Genomic DNA, 21,598 nt, shown 5'->3' with positions numbered 1-21,598 from the left:
ACAGTGACGTCCATCACCCTCTTGGAGATGGGCACACTGTCCAACGGTGCAATCGTTCTTCTTCTTAGTGAAACCTTCTTCCTCTTCGTCACCTTGAGTTACTATCACCACCTTGGCCGGCGCTCCAAAAAGATCTGAGGGAGGCCAGCTATTTGTTAGATGAGTAGATTGGATACAGTAGCACCTCTGCCTGGACCAAATTAATTTACCCTTGACTGAAAATCAACCTTTTTTGGGGGCAATTTCCATTTTATGTAAGTACAATAACTGGGTATTTACTCTCATTAGATTCAGAGGGCCACAGATCATTAATATTGTTTTTGTTACATTAAGTTCACTACAGTGGGTATAATTATTTGACAGCTCACTTTTTTGTAAAAGCATTTTCTGAGAATTTATTGTATGGAGGGTAAATTTATGGCTCATTTATGAATGTCAGAGAATCACAAATGTGTCCGATTAGTTTGCAAAGATGCCTGCAATTCATGTCATATTAAGTAAGAGTTTAGTGAACTTCCTACTGGTGTGTCATTCTATGGCAAGAATGTAGTTTTATAATGGTGCTGGTTTATTCATCAGGCAAAATAGGCATAGCATGACACAACATACAACAAATAATACAGGACAAAAGGTAAAACAAGAAATAGCATACATACAAAATTAATAAATACAAATTTGAATCTGATATTACAGAAATACAGTTGTTACATTTACTTGTAGTTACTAACATTTCTAATAGATTTATTTCATTCATATTATTACCTCTGTAAATCAGGTAAATTGCAGTTAAAATTCCAAAGTGATAAACAAATACATTCCTTTTGAGCCTTTAGGTTCCCAACAGTACATTTTGTGATATGGTGAGAATAATGGATGTAGTATTAAATGGTATTTACGTGTGTATTTCAGAAAGTACCTTATTAACTTTGTAGTTGGAAATGTATTACTGTCAAATGCAGCTCTGTGTCGCTTCAAACTAAGAAATTCTACACCTACCAATTCAGATGTCAATTTTTAATGCTTTACATACCTAATGGACATTTGCACAACAGTTACTAAAGTAAATGGTGTAATTACAAACTTGGTACAACTCCCCTTTATGACGGATTAAAAGATTACAGAAAATAAGTCAGTTGAAAAATCTTTTGAGGATTTTTCCATGTTCTGATCTCCATGTTTTCATGATACTCAAGCCGCATGTTAATAATGGTTTTACTCTTGCAAATTTATCTGTATGTATTAAAGGGACAGTTTACCCAAAAGTGCAAGTGCAACAACATTGATTTTTATTTTTGTTTTCAAAACTTCTGTGGAACAAAAAAAGGAGTATCATAAAAGTAGTTAATACAACTGAATTCATATGATGTTTTCTTTGTGTCTCGTCATTGACAGTGAACTTCAGAGAATTTTCTGTTTTGGGTGAACTATTCTTTTAACAACTACCATTATGCACAAGAATTGTACATTTTAGAAGTGTATGTAGTACGATATTCTTTATGCCTTTAGTGATCGTTGCACGAATTCAACACTGCAGATCGACAGTAGCGCTAAAATGTAGCACTTTTATAAATCTAAAATGTCAGATTATATCAGTAAACGATATAATCAGTGAATAATACTTCCGTTCAACTTCCACAAAGTGTTAGCATGTTTATTCACCTTTTATTGTCACTATGTTGTAGCCATAAGCGAATGTTGCATTTCTTTTATCATACTACCAACATCTGGCACAGCATTAGCAAAAGTTGATTGTGAATAATAGTATAAAATGATTATTCTATAACTAGCAGGTGTTATTCCTAACAGTATATGCTTCCATCACTGAACTGTCATTTGAGATGTGGACTGTCACGCTGCCCTTCCAGAGATCTCAGATACTGCTTCCAGTGAAACACACATGGCTTTATTCCAAAGGGAAATCAGAGGAACATATGAATATGTGCTTTGGAATGGGCAAGTTAGACAGTATTTCAGACAGAGAAGGTGTGATGAACCCATTTCATAATTCTATATTAACTGCTGTACTTCAAAACCAAACTGCTGTTTGTTTATTTATACTGTACATCTCTCTTGAGTTTAGTAATAGTTTATTAGCAAATCAATGGACCATGATTTAATTGTGAAGTCAAAGCACAGTTTATGATTATATGTACACTAGACTCAGTATCTTTTTGCTTTGCAAATATTTGAATGATTCAGGAATGTGTAACCCTTCTTAAACATCTGTAAAGTTGCAACTTTGTTTCTATTTGTTTTTGAGATGGATGATAGCAATGTTAGTTTTTAGAATGTTTGTTCAAACGCTCATGTACCACAGGTATGTATCTACTTTTTGTAGAGAAACAGTGAATGTGCTTAATAAATCTATAAAGTTTTTCAAATGGAAAAGGTATTCTTGAATCATTGACTGATTTCTACCCACAGGAGCTCTGATTCTGATCTGTAGCTAAAGGTGTTGTGAGCTGTGCCCAAAAGCAGTTTGAAAGTTTTAAAATCAGATGAGGTCTAACATGTATTTTCACAAACATATTCCCTGAGACCACTGAACTATCACAGAACGTGTTGTATTACTGTATATATCCGTTTGGCTATATAATTCTATTGAAGAAAAAAAAATCGATCAACTCTCAAAGTGAATGGTGCTTTCTCTTTTAATATTCAGATGACTTGGAGTGAGGCGCAGGTTTGTTAGGTATGTACTGGCACAGCTTGCACTGCTTGTTTTTGGCTCCAATAACTGTGGGCTTCCCCTTGTTAGGACTTGCACTTTTGTTTTATGCACATGCTGTTATCTTTACATGCAACAAATTTGTACCCACAGCATTTTAGCAGATGCTATTTCTCAGAGCAAATGCTGCTTTCACTTTCTCATTGACAAAAGGTTTGTTCATTGGACAGGAAAGGTTGAAGCACATAGGGATCTGTAAGATATATTGCCCTATATCATATTAACATGAATATATTGCCAAAATTACATACTAGGCAATAGCCTATATAGTTTTCTCATACATCCTCTGGGTAAATGAAAATATAAGTTTATAATGTGTAAAATCCCCATAATAATATATAATATGTTAATAATATGTATATGAAGATTTTATATGTTGTAGCATGTCAACAATATATATTTTATATAGGCTATGCAATTTTATTAAAACAACATTTATACAAAAATCTGTGTTTATTTATGTTTTTGTTCTACTTTTTAAAATGCGTGCCTTTTTCATATATTTACTTACTTCTTGAGAAGTTTTAGGATGGATATACGTGTGCATGACATATGTCCAAAAATGTATTCCACGTAGTACACAAGCATATATTTGTATGAGATAGCTAGATATGTTAATATATGAATATTTTCCATCATTTCGAATAGGTTTATATAGGTTTTACGTAATATGACGATACATTTCATATATGGTAATTATAATATGCTAAATGTACACATATTTGCAGCTTAACTGTCCCACTTGTTTCTGGCCCAAGTAACTGTGGGTGTCGGGTGTTTTAGTTTTCTTCTACATGCTGTCATTTATTTAGTATCTAAAAAGATTGCATCCACATTTCAGATGCAGCAGATGGCGTTTCTTAAGTGAATGCATCTTTCACTTTGATTATGGATTGTTGATGACAGGTGTGAGTGGGGAGCATATTTGTTTGGTAGCTATTGGTCCAGCTCAACTTTTCTACACTCTTAAAAATAAAGGTGCTTCACGATGCCATAGAAGCAAGAAAAAATACGCTCTAAAAAAAGGCACTTCATAAGCATTTCATATGCTGTCTAGTTGGAGGTAAAGTAAACCAAATGGTATTGGTTCTTAAATTTTGTTAACCTACAGATTTTTTTTCTTTTACTCTTTCAATGAAATGATTTAAATCTTAAATTGGGTTTGAAAATATCACCTGACACATTTTTTATTTTGTTTGTTAAACATAATGGTGATGAGTTTCAAAGATATTTTGTTGATGTCTAAGCAGTTCACTGAGGCCCCCAAGTGGACAGTGGCCCGCTACGCTAATATTAATCAAAGCCACTTGGTGGAGACTGAGCAGCCTTTATCCTACAACTCCAGGCTGCTCACTCGCACTAGACTCAAGAACGCTGGACGAGACGCGCAGCTGACATCTATTGTAGCCTACTTTTCTCATTTCCCCATCCCGACACTATACGTGAGTATCTTTTATAAAATATAACATTTTATGAAATGATTGTTGTATATCTTATTCAGAATATTTCGTCAGGTTATACATCTTTAACAACTGAAGATGGGAAACTGAATGAAATGAAAAGTTTAAATAGCCTAGATAATAGTCATGAGTTGGTCCATTAGGTCGTGTCCCTGCATTTCTTTTCAAATGTTTTAATATCACAGGCAGTTTTAATGTTTTGGCGTGTCATGTGTAACATATTTTCTGTGAGTAGCCTAGTTTGTGTGTTAAAGCAGAGTTTACAATTGTCGCTTTTTCAGTTCTAATAACGGTTTCACTATTCTAGTTTGGATTTAATTTCCTATTCATAGTTTACTTCTATAAAACATTATGAAAACATGTCAGGGGTTGTTTATTCTCGCACTCATTGTCATTATTTCGCTTTCAGTTAAAAATGTGATCCTTGAGCTGTTGTTATCGGTCAGGATAAGGAGTGTTTACAATGTATTATAGTCCTCAAAATAGTTTACTTGTTAGTTTTGTTCAGGGTTATGAAAAAGCCCGTTTTCCTCGCCTGCACATAGTCTGTATTTTTCCGCTTTAAACGTTTTTTTTAGGGAGCTCTCTTTGTGAGGAAGGTTTAATTCACTGGTTATGAACTGTAATGTGAGATCTGTCGAATGTAGGTCAAGTCGGTTTACAACTGTAAGTGATTTGGCAAGTGAATTGAAATAGACTTTTTTTCTGCTTGGAGACGAATAGGAATTTGATTGACACAATAACTGTGTAGTTTGAATCTGTCTTTGCCTACAAATTAGGCTCTATGATTTTGATGATTGGATTAAAGGGATAAAATAAAAATACAAATCCTGTCTGTCATTACTCACCCCTCAAGTTGCTCCAAACCTGTATGCTTCTTTCTTCTTTTGAAAAAGGTTATTTTAAAGAATGCGGGTAACCAAACAGTTGCTGGTCCCCATTGTCATCCATAGTATGGGAAAAAAATACAGTGGAAGTCAATGGTGACCAGAAAATATCTTGATGTTCAGCAGAGGAAAGAAATTCATACAGGTTTGGAACAACTTGAGGGTGAGTAAATGATGAAAGAACTTTCATTTTTGGGTGGAATTTCCCTTAAGTTGAACTACAAATCAGTAACCTGGGTAACCAAACAGTTGCTGGTCCCCATTGTCATCCATAGTATGGGGAAAAAATCAGTAGGGGTTCAATCTTCAACTGGCTGGCAGGAGCCGCCACTGACAGGTCACGTGACCTGCCAGTGGCTGGGGGCTTCTATAAAACATTATGAAAACATGTCAGGGGTTGTTTATTCTCGCACTCATTGTCATTATTTCGCTTTCAGTTAAAAATGTGATCCTTGAGCTGTTGTTATCGGTCAGGATAAGGAGTGTTTACAATGTATTATAGTCCTCAAAATAGTTTACTTGTTAGTTTTGTTCAGGGTTATGAAAAAGCCCGTTTTCCTCGCCTGCACATAGTCTGTATTTTTCCGCTTTAAACGTTTTTTTTAGGGAGCTCTCTTTGTGAGGAAGGTTTAATTCACTGGTTATGAACTGTAATGTGAGATCTGTCGAATGTAGGTCAAGTCGGTTTACAACTGTAAGTGATTTGGCAAGTGAATTGAAATAGACTTTTTTTCTGCTTGGAGACGAATAGGAATTTGATTGACACAATAACTGTGTAGTTTGAATCTGTCTTTGCCTACAAATTAGGCTCTATGATTTTGATGATTGGATTAAAGGGATAAAATAAAAATACAAATCCTGTCTGTCATTACTCACCCCTCAAGTTGCTCCAAACCTGTATGCTTCTTTCTTCTTTTGAAAAAGGTTATTTTAAAGAATGCGGGTAACCAAACAGTTGCTGGTCCCCATTGTCATCCATAGTATGGGAAAAAAATACAGTGGAAGTCAATGGTGACCAGAAAATATCTTGATGTTCAGCAGAGGAAAGAAATTCATACAGGTTTGGAACAACTTGAGGGTGAGTAAATGATGAAAGAACTTTCATTTTTGGGTGGAATTTCCCTTAAGTTGAACTACAAATCAGTAACCTTACTGTAAGTTACAAAATAATGCATTAATAGCCTAGTAACCGTAATACATTATACTTTGAATGCTTTACTGATTCATTTATACAGTAGTGCAATTTTGATTTACAGTCAAATTTGTGTGCTCAAGCAAAGTGTATGCATTCATTGCATACATTATTTTAAAATTTTTTACATTTTTAAATTAGCAGAGGAACATATACCCTTAGGAAAGAAAAATCACAACAATTTTCACCGTCTAAGCTGTGTCAGCAATGAGAATAAATGGAGACAAATAGACACCAGGATATTAAATTATGGCCAGTGAAAACATTTTAAATAGATTTTTTCTAAAACCAAGTGATCTGGTCTATGATATCAACATCCATATTTTTATAGCTCTATACTCTTACTGTATGTCAACAATCATCTCATCTGTGTTTGCTTTAAGTTCACCAGGAATTTTAGGATACACATCTGAGACAAAGTTGATAAAACATAACAAATCTGAGTTTCGCTATAACAACTTCTAAACAATAGCACTTTCTTTTGAATTACATTTCCAGTTTGCCTGCATTCCATTAATAGGTGATGTTTCATACACAAACATTGGCTCTTCCCTGTTGTTAAAATAGTATTGCTTTTCTAAATCATAATCGCCATTCATCATAAAACTAGTCAACTTTAATAACCTCTCTGGGCCATTTTAGTAGCTGCTTGTGCAGCCCACTTTAACACGACTGGTGCCATCAAGCTGGTCTTTGTGTTCAGGTGGAGAGATTAACCATCCTAATGAATGTAAGCCTTGTTTCTGCCTGAAGTAACTGTGGATAGACAAGGCCATTGGCCCCAGTGGGCTTCCCCTTATTTGGGGTTTCACTTTTCTTTTTTTCTGCGTGCTGTGAGGAGTGTGAAACTGTTTAGTCTCTCAAGAGGGAACACTCTGCACCCCTTCATGCCAGCCCACTTGATGGTTACCATGGCAAACTGTTTGGCATGCACAAGTTCAAATGAAGTTGTTGTGGAAGTGACAAAGACTAGAAGGCCTTGAATCATCAGCTGTAGGCTTCATTTTATAGCTTAACCGATTGCAAGGAAGCTCAATGGCATTATATAAAGCACACTTGCTCAATCAGCAAAGATGCTTGAGCTTTTAGTAACAGATTCCATAACACTTGTGCACTTATACGTTTACTTTGGATGTTAAAGTTGCCACCCCTGTAGGGATGTCATCAGTTTAACTTCAAGGCTACAGTGGGCTTCTGAGTGTCTGGAGTTTCTCCTTTTGTTTAATTTGAAAAGCATGGCTGAAAGCTGCCATTGTCGTGGTGGGAAATCAAAGCTGGTTCTATCGGTGTGAGTGTGGGGGAGGGTGGTTGGAGATCGGGGTGTGAACTAGAGCCCCAGTGTACACTGGGTAGATGAGCTGAATGCTGATGAACTTCAGAATGAGGGCTACGAAATTACTGACAAAAGTGGCTAGTAATAAAATGTTTTTGGATTTCATCAACAAAAAATGTGCATCATAAAGATGCAGTATATATCTTTGAACAGTATATGTACCCATAAAATGCTCTGCTGCTCTTCTGCTTAAATATTGATACTCACAGTCAAAGGTGATGTTCACTGATTTAATTTCACTGTAAAAGAGGTTCTTCCGATGTAGTATCTCTCGTATAGTATCTCTGAGAGGTGGGATGAAAGTCCATTCATTCATTGTAAGAAAGCTTTGAATGAGCTCCTGTGCTTGTCCATAAATGGCTCCAGCAATAGTGTTTTCTCCATCTGTGGCCTGATCCACTTTGTGTTGTTGCTCTATATCCGCTTATCATCACTCACAATTCTTTCGCCCTCTCTGAGGTCATTGATGTGCCAAAGTGTGCCATGCAGCACACCCTCAGTTCCACAAATAGCACGAGAAGCCTGTATAACTAACCTATTAATGATAGCAGGAATATGGGTCATCATCAAAAAACTGTGGCAACAGCCATCACGCAGTCCAGAGGAGCGTATTGACCGATCCTGTGGAATTTAGATCTGTGTACTCCATAGATTTATCTGATGATGACAGCATGCTCTGTCTGAAAGCAAGGGGAAGCAGTATTGAATGTTTAAACTGTAGCAAACATATATATTAATAGTCTGTGTGCATGATAAAAACTGTGTACCTTTGTTTACAGAATAAATTTTTTTCTGTTTACTAGCTCTCACCACTAATCTTACCAAAAAAAGTTTTTGTAATCCTTTTGTAATCTGTCTGTTCATTTCAATGAATGAAACATTATGTTGCCCTTTTGCCATTTCTCTTAATCTGTGTCATGTATCATATTCACTGATCCTTAATTTACTGTTGTTTTGGGTTTTTTACAGGTCAACAAAATGGCGAAAGGATGCATCGCTGCCACCAAGTACTTCCTGTTTCTCTTCAACTTAATCTTCTTTGTAAGTTTCACTTTTTAGTTTTTAAAGAACAAGTTCAGTTATTTCAATAATTTGACATGCTTTGACTTTGTGCTTTGTTATTGTTCCTTGATTAGGACTAATAAACCTCAACAACAGAATGTTAGCATTAGATGTAACACTTAGAATAAGGCTCAGTTTGTTAACATTTGTTAATGCACTAAGTATCATGAACTAATAATACAATGTTTTCACAGCATTTATTAATGTAGGTTAATGTTCATTTTTAAATATTCTATTGTTCACATGTATTACAGAAAATTACATAATCATATTTAAACGTATTATAAAGTGTTACAGCATTAGATTTGGGCAAATCTATCCCAGATTTGTTCTTGGAAGGTTTTTGAAACATTCTACCAAACCTTTTCTCAAGCCTGTTTCTTTTTATAAATTATGCTTTTTAGCTCACTCATAGCTGGTGTCCCAGTTTTCTTTACATTAGTTTAACACTGATATTCACTGAACCAGGGCTCACATTCATATAAATAAGTCAATCCTGTTTACCAGTTGATGAAAAACAACAGCAACACATGTTTATTAATTGTAGGTGCGCCATAGCAGTCTCGCATCTCTCTGTCACAAGAATGCACTTTAGATATCATCCAGATGAAGTGTTTGCCATTTGTTACCCAGACAGTTTACTCTTCTCCATCTCAGAGAGAAACAGCCTGCTCTCCCTTGTCATCCTTGGGCTTGTTCCATGTAGGAAAAAAAGAAAAAAGAAATCTCTGATCCAAGTTTATTCTCCACAGACCTGGGTGCTCAGGCTCAAAGAGCACAGGAAGAGCCCAATGATTTATTCCAACCATTTGTAACCCAACCAGTGCAGTTAAATACATTTTAAATGAACCCAGGAAAATGTTTAAAGAAATCAAATATGTAACAGCATAATTAGGTCTTATATGTGTGTTCTGATTGGCAGCTTCTTGTCTTTGCATTTACATTTATTCAATTATTCATTACAACAGCATTTTATATTATTTAGAAAACGCTTTTATCCAAAGCGATTACATTAGATTAGTACATAGAAATGAAATGCAGAAGAGGATGAGAACAACAATTTTTAAATGTATTATAAAATGTATTCTAATAAAATAAATACATTTGAGTAAAATACATTTTTATATGAATATTAATTAAAAACATTTAATATTTTAATATTGTATACAACATTAAAATATCATTATATTGTTTATAGGTGTTTATGTGTATATTTTAGCAATTTGGACACTGTAAAAAAAATCTGAGACATTTACGGTAAAATACTGGCAGCTGTGGTTGGCAGAACTTCACCATAAAAAATAGGGTAGCAACATTTTAGGTTTTACAGATTTAACTTAAATTCACAATAAAATACTGTATTTCATTAACTGATGTAATGTTAATAAACCATCATATTGAAGTGTTAATATCTGTTTTGAACCATTGAAATGCACTGATAACCACCAAAAACTGGTGGTGATGAGAAAGTCACATGATGAACCAAAGCTCATCACAAACAGCTTTTCTACGAGCTGAGGAGGGTAGTTCTTATATATAGAAGGTGCACACATTGTCATTCACACAAACACTAAAGCCCATCATGGTGACACACATGAAACTGCAATAAACATTAATTTAACAACATTAGATGTACGATTAAACCCTAATATACACATCTAATAAGAAAAAACGAAGAATTTTCGAACAACGAAAATTGTTATTTCAACAAAAAAAAACATCAGATATGAAGTGTCATGCAGGGAATTCTGGGAGTGTCAATTTACGGTTTTTCATTGTAAATTATATAATGACTTTTTCTTTTTCACTTCCAAAAAACTTATTTTTAACAGTATTTTACTGTAAAATTACATTAAATGTAATTACATTCATTCACCGTAAATGGTATGGAAACCTACTGTTAACCAGTTAACAGGTTTTTACTGTAGCATTTTTACAGTCTTTTACTGTTAAAATCACAATAATTTTTTACAGTGTAGGATATGCACTACTAAAGAGCTGGGTTTTACCTTCATTACCATTTTTTTCTGTATTTCCATGCACCTTATTAGTGAAGTTGAACCAGAATAACTAGAGGATCTGTATGCAAAAATACAGATACTTAGTCAAAAGAAGCTTAAGCAGCATTTTGACAAATGAAGGCCCAAATGTACTTCAAGCGAAATCGAGGAACGAACTGGTGTGACATAATTTGAGACAAAATCAGGCCAAAATGTTCAAACGGACCTTTCTGGAAAACCCTGAAAAACCTGACCCCTAATCTAAGAACGCAAAATAACTTTACTGTGAGCATATTGGGGCTTTTAGTGCTCCAGCATGCACCCCTAAACCACACACCCCAGCATGTGCCCTGGTGTTAGACATAAGGAGAGGAGACGGAGCGCTTGTCCGAGTGGGTTTAGGGAAGGCTGTGGTGTTCTTGAACTCATGGAACATCCGCTGAGCTCCCCCTCCCCTCCTGCCACTGCCACGCAGAAGCACGGCCCAATCAGTCCCAGATGTGAGCTGAGAGCAAAGCAGAACTGGAACCCCACATTTAGAGATCAGGCAACAGTTCATAGCTTCCTACGGGCCAGGATTAGTGTGTTTGTTACTTACTCACACACACACCAGCACACAACCTTCCTGTCTTTCAGGGAACACATTAATACTAGACTTTCCATCTTTAGCTCTGTCCAAGAGATTTGGAGTGAACAAGTTGCAGCTTGTAAACTGAAATTTGGGGCCCCTCGTTCCCCTCCTGTCCTGCAGCACATGATTGATTCTCTACGTCTTTTTTCTTTCCTCTCTCTTCCTCTGCCCCCTGTCTTTTCCTTTTTGTCTCTTGACAGATCTTCGGAGCTACGATTATGGGATTTGGACTGTGGATCCTCCTAGACAATCAGAGCCTCATTGCGGTGTTGCGTAAGTGTCTGCATAAAATGTGTGCAACTAAGAGAAACCATAAAACATCATGCAGGCGAACAAGCAGGAAAATTATGTTCCTAATAACCTAAATCTACTCTCCTGGCCATTTTCTCTGGGATGGTTTGAAATGCTTTCACATTAATCTAAAAGGCTATTTAATGCCCCGTGGGAGAGTTATTTTGCTGTTAGTTGGTTGTAGTAAAATCCAGAGGAAGCGATGAGTTGGTTGTCGGTCTTGTCTGTTTATGCTCTCATTAGTGAAGTTTCATCCCATTCTACCTTTGAATAAAACCCCCTGGGCTCGTGCACCAGTGACTCAGACCCACTTTTACAGGGGCCATCTGTCTCTCGTTTCATTTTGTTTGATGATCACTGTTAGTCTCGTCTTAAAGTGCATGATTCAGGCTTTTGGACAGATTGTCGATGATGGGCTCTGTATTTGTCATCACCCCTCCCCCCTGCACACTTCTGATCTGTTTTCCATCCCAGAGGCCATTGCAGGGAGCTCTAGGTCACCGGGTCTAAAGCAAGCAGGCCAGAGCTACATGTTCACAGCTGGCTCCGGATCAGCTATTGAGTTCACGGCTCTGTGCGCGAGCCAGGCAGGGCCTGTGTGTGACATAGCACGTCTGAGGCAGTCTGCAGGTGCTCCCTCACTGCCACACAGGCCTCTTTTAGTGGCTGTCTCATTAGCATGCATCACGTCAATGCTCAGATCAGGCCTCGCGATGCATTAGTCATTTGAAAGAACAAATTAACACTAGTGAGCAAGTATATACAAAAGAATGACCCTCTATCTGCCTCTGTCACTTAATTCTAAGTGGTCTTAATCTATACTGCAGTTCAAAAGTTTGGGAACAAGGAAGATTTATTAGAGAAGTCTCTTATGCTCCCCAAGGCTGCATTTTTTATTCAAAAATACAGTAAAACAGAAATAATGTGAAATATAATAGCAATTTAAAAGAAAGTTTCTATTTTAATGTATTTAAAAATGTAATTCATTCCTGTGATGGCAAAGCTGAATCTTCAGCAGCCATTATTCCAGTCTTCAGTGTCACATAGTCCTTCAGAAATCATTCTAATAAGCTGATTTGTTGCTCAAGAAACATTTCTTATTATTATCAGTGTTGAAAACAGTTGTGCTGCTTTATATTTTTGTGGAAACTGTGATAAGAACACCATTTGTTTGAAACAAAAATATTTTTTTAACAATGTAAAAGTCATTACTGCCACTTTTGATTTATATATACTTTCTGAATATTTTTTTTTTCTTTTTTCAAAAAACTAAAAAAAACAAATTAAAAACAAAAAAAAGCTAACACCATTTTGAAAAGGAAAATCCTAGAAAGTATATGAATGCTTTCAATAATCCTTCAATAGCAAAATAAAAAGATGTTGTGGATTGACTTGCTTGAGTAACATAAGATAAAACTGAACAGAGAATGAATGCTGGTTTAAATGTAATATATAAAATGTTTAAATATTTACCTTCATTTTGTTCTTTCTCGTAGACTAAAATTAGAAGCCATTTTATTCCAAGTAAAACTGACTAAAATGAATGAATATGACTATTGACTGAATTTTATTATAGTCTACAACATAAGGTTGCGTGAAAATGAACACTGCTCAAAGCGCACTGACCGTCCTCTGATTTATGGAACCATTACAGTAGTTGACTTGGAAAAGGTCAGAGTATTTTAAAGGTTGTCTTGCAAAATGTAGTGAGCCTGACCCAAGACTTGAACCCAGTCTGAGTGGTTGCGCCATAAAAAGTTTTTGGTTTGATTGATTGTTCAGAGCAGAAAACTGATTTAAAAAAGTGCAGGCTCACACCATAGCATGATACCAATAGCAGTGAATCTGTCAGCCTCTCGTATTCCTCCTTTGCACGTAATAATTCATCTGACAGACACATTCCTGCAGTGCACAGCGGCTGCTGGCTGTTTGTTGGGACTCCCAGCCATGCATACAAACTGTGAGCCCATCGTAAAAAAAAAAGTTTTCTGAACATCATTGTTTCTCTAATCCAGATGCCAGTGGCCTTCACTGGCTCAACTGATCCCTAGAGGATTTTCCTGTTTCCGTTAGACACCATTAGGCACTTCACCAGCATGGGGTGGTTTGAGATTTACAGTACTGACGCTACAAAGGCCCACACATTCAAAGCTGAAATGCAGACATGCTTTATGCTTTTATTTGCAATGTCACTGCCCATTCTTGGGGTTTGAGCACTGGATGGAATAACTGAAACAGAATCGGTGCGTTCATTGCAATTGGCCAAATGCTTTGAACTTGGTTTCTGCTGAACATAGTGGTTGCATTTAAAAGGCATTTGCTTTGTTAAGGAAAAAGGTTTTGTTCTTTATTCTGCTGTTGTTTGTGGGATTGTTATGGCGACAGAGAATTTTGATAATATTTACCACATGGCACAAAAGAGCCTCGTCTCAGCATTTCCATTTTAAAACTCTGAATTTTTTTTTTTTTATCGCATTAACAGCTGTTTACCAATAGTTAAGTCAAACATTTTTCAAACAAGCTGTGAATCTTGTGAGAATTTTCTTTTTTTTGTTGCAATGAACAGAATGGCCTGAAATGATTCCAAATAAGATAACTCACTCCACATTGTTCCTTAGGATGCAGGATTTGTTTGCTTACTAAATGCAATCTGCTGGTTCATAGTTTCCAGCGTGTGGGTTTTCCAGTATCCAGTTCTCTCTTAATCATTAATTACTAAATAGCCTAAATTATGTAAGATGTAGACAGAGCCTTCTCCACCGTGTGAAAAGATTAACTCATTGTGTTATTTGTGCTTTGACGCATGTGGTAATCATCAGGGTCGAGATGGTCATCTCATCTAAGTGCTTGGTTTCGTAATGATGATTGCATCGAGTCACATGATGGGCCATTGTATCCTCTGCACCCACAGTCACACTGTAGTATTGTTTGCAAGGCTGTCTGTGGTAATGTTGTTTTTGCTGGGGAGCCGTTGAGGTATTTCGAGGCAGGATGATATGACTGAGGCTTTTCAGTCAATACGCATGAAAGCCTGACTGAAGCAGGACCAGAGCACAGTTGGAGAATGTGCTGCTGCTTTGAGGTGAAGCCACAGAATGTCTGACCCAACTGTTCAACAGCATACAGTGAGCATCGCCCGGTACGATAGGCCCTCATGTCTCAGTCAGGATAGCAAGGGAGACTTGCCAACCCCATCTCAACATTACACAATGCATATTCATGAGGACAACCCGAGACTGTATTTACCGGCTTGGAGTATTTGAGACCAAAATTAGTTTTCGGCATGCAAAGTGACCAGCAGTAGTGCATTTCATTAGGTAGAGTTGAAGTGGTTGTGCTAAATGTAAACCTTAACAGACCATAAAAAAGTACTGGTAAAATAAAAATAAGGTTACGTCATTTATTAATGTTAATTTACAAATATGCTATTGTTTCTTGTAAACATGTTAATTTATACGACTTAATGTAAAAAATATACTCATAATGTTTAAAAATTTGGGGTCAGTAAGATTTTTTTACTTGTTTTTAAAAGAAGTCTCATATGGTCAACAAAGCTGCATTTGTTTGATCAAAAATACAGAAGAAAAAATTGTATATTGTGAAGTATTATTACAATTTAAAATAATTGCTTTCTATTTTAATATTTTAAAAATTTCATTTATTTCTATTATGGCAAAGCTGAATTTTTATTTGCAGTCAGTACTCCAGTCTTAAGTGTCACATGATCCTTCAGAAATCATTCTAATTTGTTGATTTGGTGCTTCAGAAACATTTCATGTTATTGGAAGTTAAAAAAAATGTTCTACCTAGTATTTTTGTGGAATCATGGTACTTTCTTAGGATACTTTGATAAATAGAAAGTTCAAAAGAACAGCATTTATTAAAACAATGTGAAAGTCTTTACTGTCACTTTATAGAATTGAATGCTGTATAAAAGATAAAAGTGTTAAAGGGGTCATATGATGTTGCTAAAAAGAACATTATTTGGTGTATTTGGTGTAATGAAATGTGTTTATGCGGTTTAAGGTAAAAAAAACCACATTATTTTCCACATACTGTACATTATTGTTTCTCCTCTATGCCCCGCCTTTCTGAAACGCATAGATTTTTACAAAGCTCATCGGTCTGAAAAGCGAGGTGTGCTCTGATTGGCCAGCTATCAAGTGCGTTGTGATTGGTCGGATACCTCAAGCGTGTGACGGAAATGTTACGCCCCTCACCATACTGTGATGCCGTCTCCCGGCATGACCAGACAAAACCAATAAAAAAACATTACAAACGAGGCATTTGTTGCATCCAGTGGACACATAATTATGGATTATAATGACTTATACTGTCTTTTTATGCGCTGCGTTGCATTGCGCCGCGTAAACATAAAACCATGTCTGCATTTGTGATCGGAGAAATGACAAACAACAAGCGCTACTCTACACTGCTCAAAACTCGCGTTTGAATCATCAGTGGCAAATCCTTTAGATTAAAACGTACTTACAGTCTGTGAGTCAGAACAGCCGGCTTGTAGTCTACTCTCCCAGGATCAGGAAACAGTCCTCCATAAAATGCGCTGCACGCATCTTAATATTTTGGTTGAACTGTTCTGGAACAGTGTTGTAAATGCAACTTAACCATTGATTTCTAGTCGTGTCCTTCCAAAAGAGCCGGCGGCTTGAGTGAGCGGCGGCCGGCAGGCTTGCGGCAACCACATGTGACGACCCCGGGCTGGACTCCGCTTCGTCCACGGTGAAAGCCGATCCGGCGATCCACAGCGCAAAGTTGATGTATTTCCTCACCGACCAGCACGGATCAGCTTTAGGCACGACGAAGCAGATATCATCCTCTTTTGGCAAACAAAGTAGTTTCACTTTCCCAACGAAACACACGGCAACAACAATACTACAGCGAGAATAAAAGTTACGCCTTCTTTCTTTGCGTGAACATTTGGGCGGCATTATGCAAATCTTCCCACATAGCGACGTAGACATGTGGGGGCGTGTTAGAACGAGGCGTTTTAGGTAGGCGTGGTTGACTCTTAAATTTTATAAAGAATATCTCTTTGGATTTGAGACTTTACAGATCTTCTTTATGCACCAAGCGCTTGTAACACTCCAAAGAGAAAGGAAAAATTCAAATCGCATCATATGACCCCTTTAATTAAAAAAAGTCATACTTACCCCAGAAATTTGTAATGACCAATATTAATAAATGATGCAAAAGTATTTTTCATTGCTATTTCATGTTAACTATTGAATTGACCAAGTTTAATGTATTGAAAATGTTACCAAAATGTGGAAAATAACTGAATTACTGTTATGTTTACTTAATCACTGCTTATTAACACAATTATGATTAGTTTGTAACCAGAATTACGTTTGTATTTCTCACTAACAGAGGATTCATCCATGGTCCTGAAGGTGGTCTCTTATATTCTGATTGGCGTGGGCTCATTCTCCATGCTCCTGGGATTTCTGGGCTGTCTGGGGGCCATCTATGAAATCCGTTGTTTGCTTGGATTGGTAAGACACAAAAATGCACCAATGTTTAGCACAGTTTTTACCATCTATCCTAATTTAGTTGCTCTTTGTTTTTTGTAAATCACGTGTTTTTTTCTCATGCAAACTTGAAGTACAAAAGGATTTCTGCTCTCACGTGTAAATTTGCTGTGCTGAGCGGTTTCATGTCACATGACCCGAAAAGACTGTACTGAACCAGCTGTTGCGTTTCTGTTGCACATATGTGCAGACTGTGCAGTACATATGTGAGACTGACATATGTGGTGGGCGTGCACACGAATCTGTGATATCTGAATCCATTGTCTTTTTCTCTCTCTACAGTACTTCACCTGCCTATTGCTCATCCTCCTTGCTCAAGTGGCTGCTGCCATTCTCATCTACTTCCAGCGGGATTTGGTGAGTGAGTGAATGCTCTAATGTGGTTACTGTAAAGGGATAGTTGCATTTACTCGCCCTCGTATTGTTCCAAACCTGTGTGACTTGATTTTTTTCTGTGGAACACAAAACAACATATTTTGAAAAATGCCTCCAGTTCATAAAATGAAAGTTGTGTTGGCCCTCAGTGATCTCCCAAATATCTTCTTCTGTGTTCCACAGAAGACAAAAAGTCATACAGGTTTTGATCAAGAAGACCTCTTAAAGCCTGGCATCAAAATTTTTTTTTGTGAGCAAGACACTTAGGGGTTGCATGCATGTTAAAATGCTTTGGAAAAGTTGAGGTCAGATCTCTATGTGTTCCATTTGCCAGCTAGAATTCATCATGAAGGTTTTGTTTAGAATTCTGGCTTGAACAGCTTGAAATGAGGTCAAGAGATTTTCAGTGGCTGAAAATGAAAATATACTGCCCCCTATCGCATATACCAAAAAATACATGCATTTCAGGATTGCTATTATTGAACAGACCTTCACCATGACGACCCATGAGAAAAATAATCACATATGTTGGACACAGGATGAGGACGAATGCACACAACACTTTTGCGCCTTCCACCTAGGTCAGGCAGCAGCGAATGTCTCTGAGGACGCTATAGGAAGCATCTAAGCAGGATATGCAATAAATCATAAAGTATTTAAAGCAAGTAGATCATAGATGTTGTCCTTAATTTGCTTATCTGTCATCTTCGAGATAAATGCGAACCGGTTTGGAGACAAGATGAGCATACAGTTGAAGATTTACTTCGAATACAAATGCAACACATGCTTCTCTCATGGGAAAATATTTGTGTGAAACAAGTGTGTTTGAACTCTGTTCCATTTTAGTAGCTTAGTAACAACTGTTTCCTCAATCAGCAAAGTGAGTCTCAGGTCAAATACCTGAGGCTAGAAAAATAAACCACTGACCCGCTTAACTCTCGTTGCAGTTGAGAAAGGAGGCAAACGAAATTGTGTCCCAAGTTGTGGTGAACTACCCTGGACAGAACAAAACTGCAGAGCAGGCCTGGGACTACCTCCAGACAACAGTGAGTATGAATGGGCGTAGCTCGTACATTGTCTTTAATTCAGACTAGAGATGTGTATTATATGTACTCTATGTATTTGAATGTATTGCCATGAGAACCGCTCGGTTTCTGTGGGAGGTTCAAGCTCTAGAATGTAGAAATGCTTGTTAGGTTGTCAGTTTAGCCTTTCAGAACTGACGTTAAGACTGTTGACTGTTCATTTGCTTATATTTAAAAGACCATGTCATTTTTCTTTTGCACTGGAAAAGTGTATTAGGCTGAATACGGCATACATTGTAATGGTAAATGCGTGGTTCAAAGTGCTAATTAATGATTAAGATGCTAGTGGGTTGAATAATCCTGGTTCATAATCAAGCCAACAATATCAAATACTTCATGCCCTGTTGTTTCTTCTCTGTGTGTCTAAGATGCAGTGTTGTGGCTGGAATGGACGTCTGGACTGGGATGCGAACCATATGATTAGAAACAGTTCACTGGAACTGTACCCATGCTCCTGCCACAATGCTTCCCTCCCACCACCTAATGTTGCTGATAGTGGCTTCTGTGAGGCCTCATCTAACGATTGGCCCATCTATGAGACGGTATGGGAAATATTGGTTATCCATTAATCGTTTTAATGTGTTAAGTAAGTCTCAATTTCTCCCTAGCGTTTTGTGTAATTCTGTGTTGTTAAAGCGATAGTCCGCCCAATGAAAATGTGGTTCCAAACCTGTTTGACTTTCCTTCATCTGTGAAACACAAGATAAGATATTCTGAAGAATATTAGTAGATTTCATTGACTTCCATTTTATGGTCAAAAAATATTCTTATCAGTGGGAACTGAAACTGTTTACCCAAATTCTTCAAAATATCTTGTGTTCCAATTAAGTAAGTCAGTCATACGTGTTTGGAATCACATGAAGGTGGTTAAACAGATTTACGTAGATGTAGAGTAGCATGAATTTGGAAACGGGTCTAGTTCAAGTGAAAGATCTTATGACAGTGTGTTTTTCTGTCTTCATCAGGGCTGCCTGGAGAATGTGGGGAGCTGGCTCTTCACAAATTATGGAATTATTTTGGGAATCTGCCTTGGTGTGGCTGTCATTGAGGTATGTTGTATGTCTTCCGGCCTAGACCGCATGAACAATACGCCTCTTCATTACTAAGAAATTCAAATGTTGGGGTGTTTATTATCAGTGACGTTGTGCTATGCACTCTAAGAAATAAAAACAAAACTGTCACTGGGGTGGTACCTTATTGAAAAAGTATTAATATGTGCATTTATTTGTAGCATTTAGGGGTACATAAGTAACAAATATGTACCTTTTAGCTTTTGTATCTTAGGGTAACGACCCAGATGACAATTTTCTGTAGAACAGATTGCACATTTCTGTTCTGATCTCAGTGTAGTGACCGTTGTTTGTTTCTTACAGCTCCTTGGCATGATACTTTCTATGGGCCTTTGCAAGAGTGTACACCAAGAGGACTACACCAAAGTGCCAAAGTACTGAGGAGGAAAAATGGACACTTGCACAAAAATGGATTCAGTCCTTCCTTATTTACGTGGAACAACAGATCTCCCTCTTTTTCAACAATATATACAAAACATAAATTTTAGGGTTATGTTTAGTCATGAGATGTCAATAACACTATCCCCTGTGATATTTAATCCGATCCTTTTTAGTCCAGTTTGAATAGCCCATTGTATGACAGTCTGAAGTGTAGAACATGAAAGCTGCCCACATAAATGAATGAAAAGCCTATGACGAGTCCTGGAACCCCTGAATGGACTATTTATACAACAACACTCTTTAACACCCAGGCTGGTCTGTTTGCTTTGATATTTCTTCATTGTAGCAGCCCACACTATGAGTTAACATCTTATTAAACTTCGGTTTATGCTTTATAGACAACAGAAAAACCACAAAGGCCTGCTTTTGTTAAATCAAGGGACTTTTCTTTAGATATTTAGCGTGTGTTTGTTTTTTTGTGGTATACATAGTCTGACACAATTCCCACTCTGCCCTAGTGGCATGTCCCGAATAAGAAAGTTGTCTGTGTTATAGTCCATCATGTATGTTTGTGCACCAGTGTTGTTTCAGGTTGCTTTTGTTTATTTTTTATTAGTTTGTATATATTTTAGATTTCATTTGCATGTTGATTTTGACAAGTCTAGGGAGTCAAACCTTTGCCTTTTTTGTACAGATGATAAATTGTATGTCTTTTCTACATGCTTAATTTGAGCATATTTGTAAGGAAGTACAATATAAAGCTATTCCTTGATGATGTGAACCAAAATGAAGATTAGCCCCCAAAGTTGACTGCAGACTTGATTTATTTTATTGCATTGCTCCTAATTTAACTGATTTTCTCTGGCACCACTACGACTTTAATTGTATACTTGCTATGACAAGTATGAATGAAAAAATGCTAACAGTGCTTTCTGTCATCTGTAATAGTTATTTTGCATATGTAAAACTTGAGTTCTTAATAAAAGGTACACACTTATTTTAATGTTGCAAAAGAAAAATCCTATTTTTTTTAATACAGGGAATACAGCCCCCTACCAAGTAATTATGCAATGATAGAAATATTGTAACTACATGTACCTTTCTTAAGCTGAATGTGTTATAATAAATAACTCACCCAACCTATTTGCTCTCAGTGTTATTATCCACCGTGTACTTTTGCAAGATCTTCACTAGGTGGCAGTAGCACATCTGTTCTAGTTAATGTGAACTGGGAAGTGGTGGGGACTTCACAACGTTTAATTCAGAATGATTTGCATAATAGGTGAGTAAATAACAATAAACCCTGTATTAGTAAACCATCAAAAACAAAACTTAAGCATAACATAAATCTTATCCTGCTTTTTGTTCTTTTCTGCAGGCAAATGGTGGTCTTTTTCCTTAAGGGGTCATCATGGTGGTCTGTTTCTCCTTTGTGTTTCTGTGAGGTGTTAAATGACACGGCCCATCCTTCGTTAGCTTCTCCCTCAACAACAGAGTCTGCTTGCTCCCATCTGCTTGCTCCCTTCACATCCGGCCTGCCCACCGAGCTCCATC

At 36.9% G+C, this 21,598-nt stretch overlaps 2 protein-coding genes across 2 annotated transcripts in view; both read left to right on the top strand.

Moving 5' to 3' along the window:
- LOC107562993 (tumor protein p53-inducible protein 11-like) overlaps positions 1 to 2,366 on the top strand; it is a 32,636-nt gene extending 30,270 nt beyond the window's left edge. Inside the window, exon 7 of the mRNA XM_016247766.1 lies at positions 5 to 2,366. Within this exon, the coding sequence (XP_016103252.1) occupies positions 5 to 138 (134 nt within the window). The 3' untranslated portion in view covers positions 139 to 2,366. The remainder of the gene's footprint in view (positions 1 to 4) is intronic.
- A 1,705-nt stretch (positions 2,367 to 4,071) lies between these two features.
- On the top strand, positions 4,072 to 21,183 carry LOC107561677 (CD82 antigen-like). The gene is made up of 9 exons (XM_016246150.1): positions 4,072 to 4,170; positions 8,570 to 8,641; positions 11,494 to 11,566; positions 16,973 to 17,097; positions 17,416 to 17,490; positions 18,456 to 18,554; positions 18,962 to 19,135; positions 19,559 to 19,642; positions 19,967 to 21,183. Exons 2-9 carry the CDS (start codon positions 8,579 to 8,581, stop codon positions 20,042 to 20,044), a joined length of 771 nt encoding a protein of 256 aa, XP_016101636.1. The 5' UTR covers positions 4,072 to 4,170; positions 8,570 to 8,578; the 3' UTR covers positions 20,045 to 21,183.
- The last annotated feature ends 415 nt before the right edge of the window (positions 21,184 to 21,598 follow it).

The sequence above is a fragment of the Sinocyclocheilus grahami genome, unplaced genomic scaffold (assembly GCF_001515645.1).
Source record: "Sinocyclocheilus grahami isolate Dianchi unplaced genomic scaffold, SAMN03320097.WGS_v1.1 scaffold24.1, whole genome shotgun sequence".
In the NCBI taxonomy this organism is placed as follows: Eukaryota; Metazoa; Chordata; class Actinopteri; order Cypriniformes; family Cyprinidae; genus Sinocyclocheilus; species Sinocyclocheilus grahami.
Note: the sequence above shows the minus strand (reverse complement) of the source record. Positions and strands in the feature narration are given on the sequence as shown.

Bases quoted from the DNA above. Each gene is read 5' to 3' on its own strand.
- LOC107561677 (XM_016246150.1), top strand. From the start codon at position 8,579: ATGGCGAAAGGATGCATCGCTGCCACCAAGTACTTCCTGTTTCTCTTC. The intron at 8,642-11,493 runs GTAAGTTTCACT...GTCTCTTGACAG, and splicing joins TCTTCAACTTAATCTTCTTT to ATCTTCGGAGCTACGATTAT. The intron at 19,643-19,966 runs GTATGTTGTATG...TGTTTCTTACAG, and splicing joins TTGGTGTGGCTGTCATTGAG to CTCCTTGGCATGATACTTTC.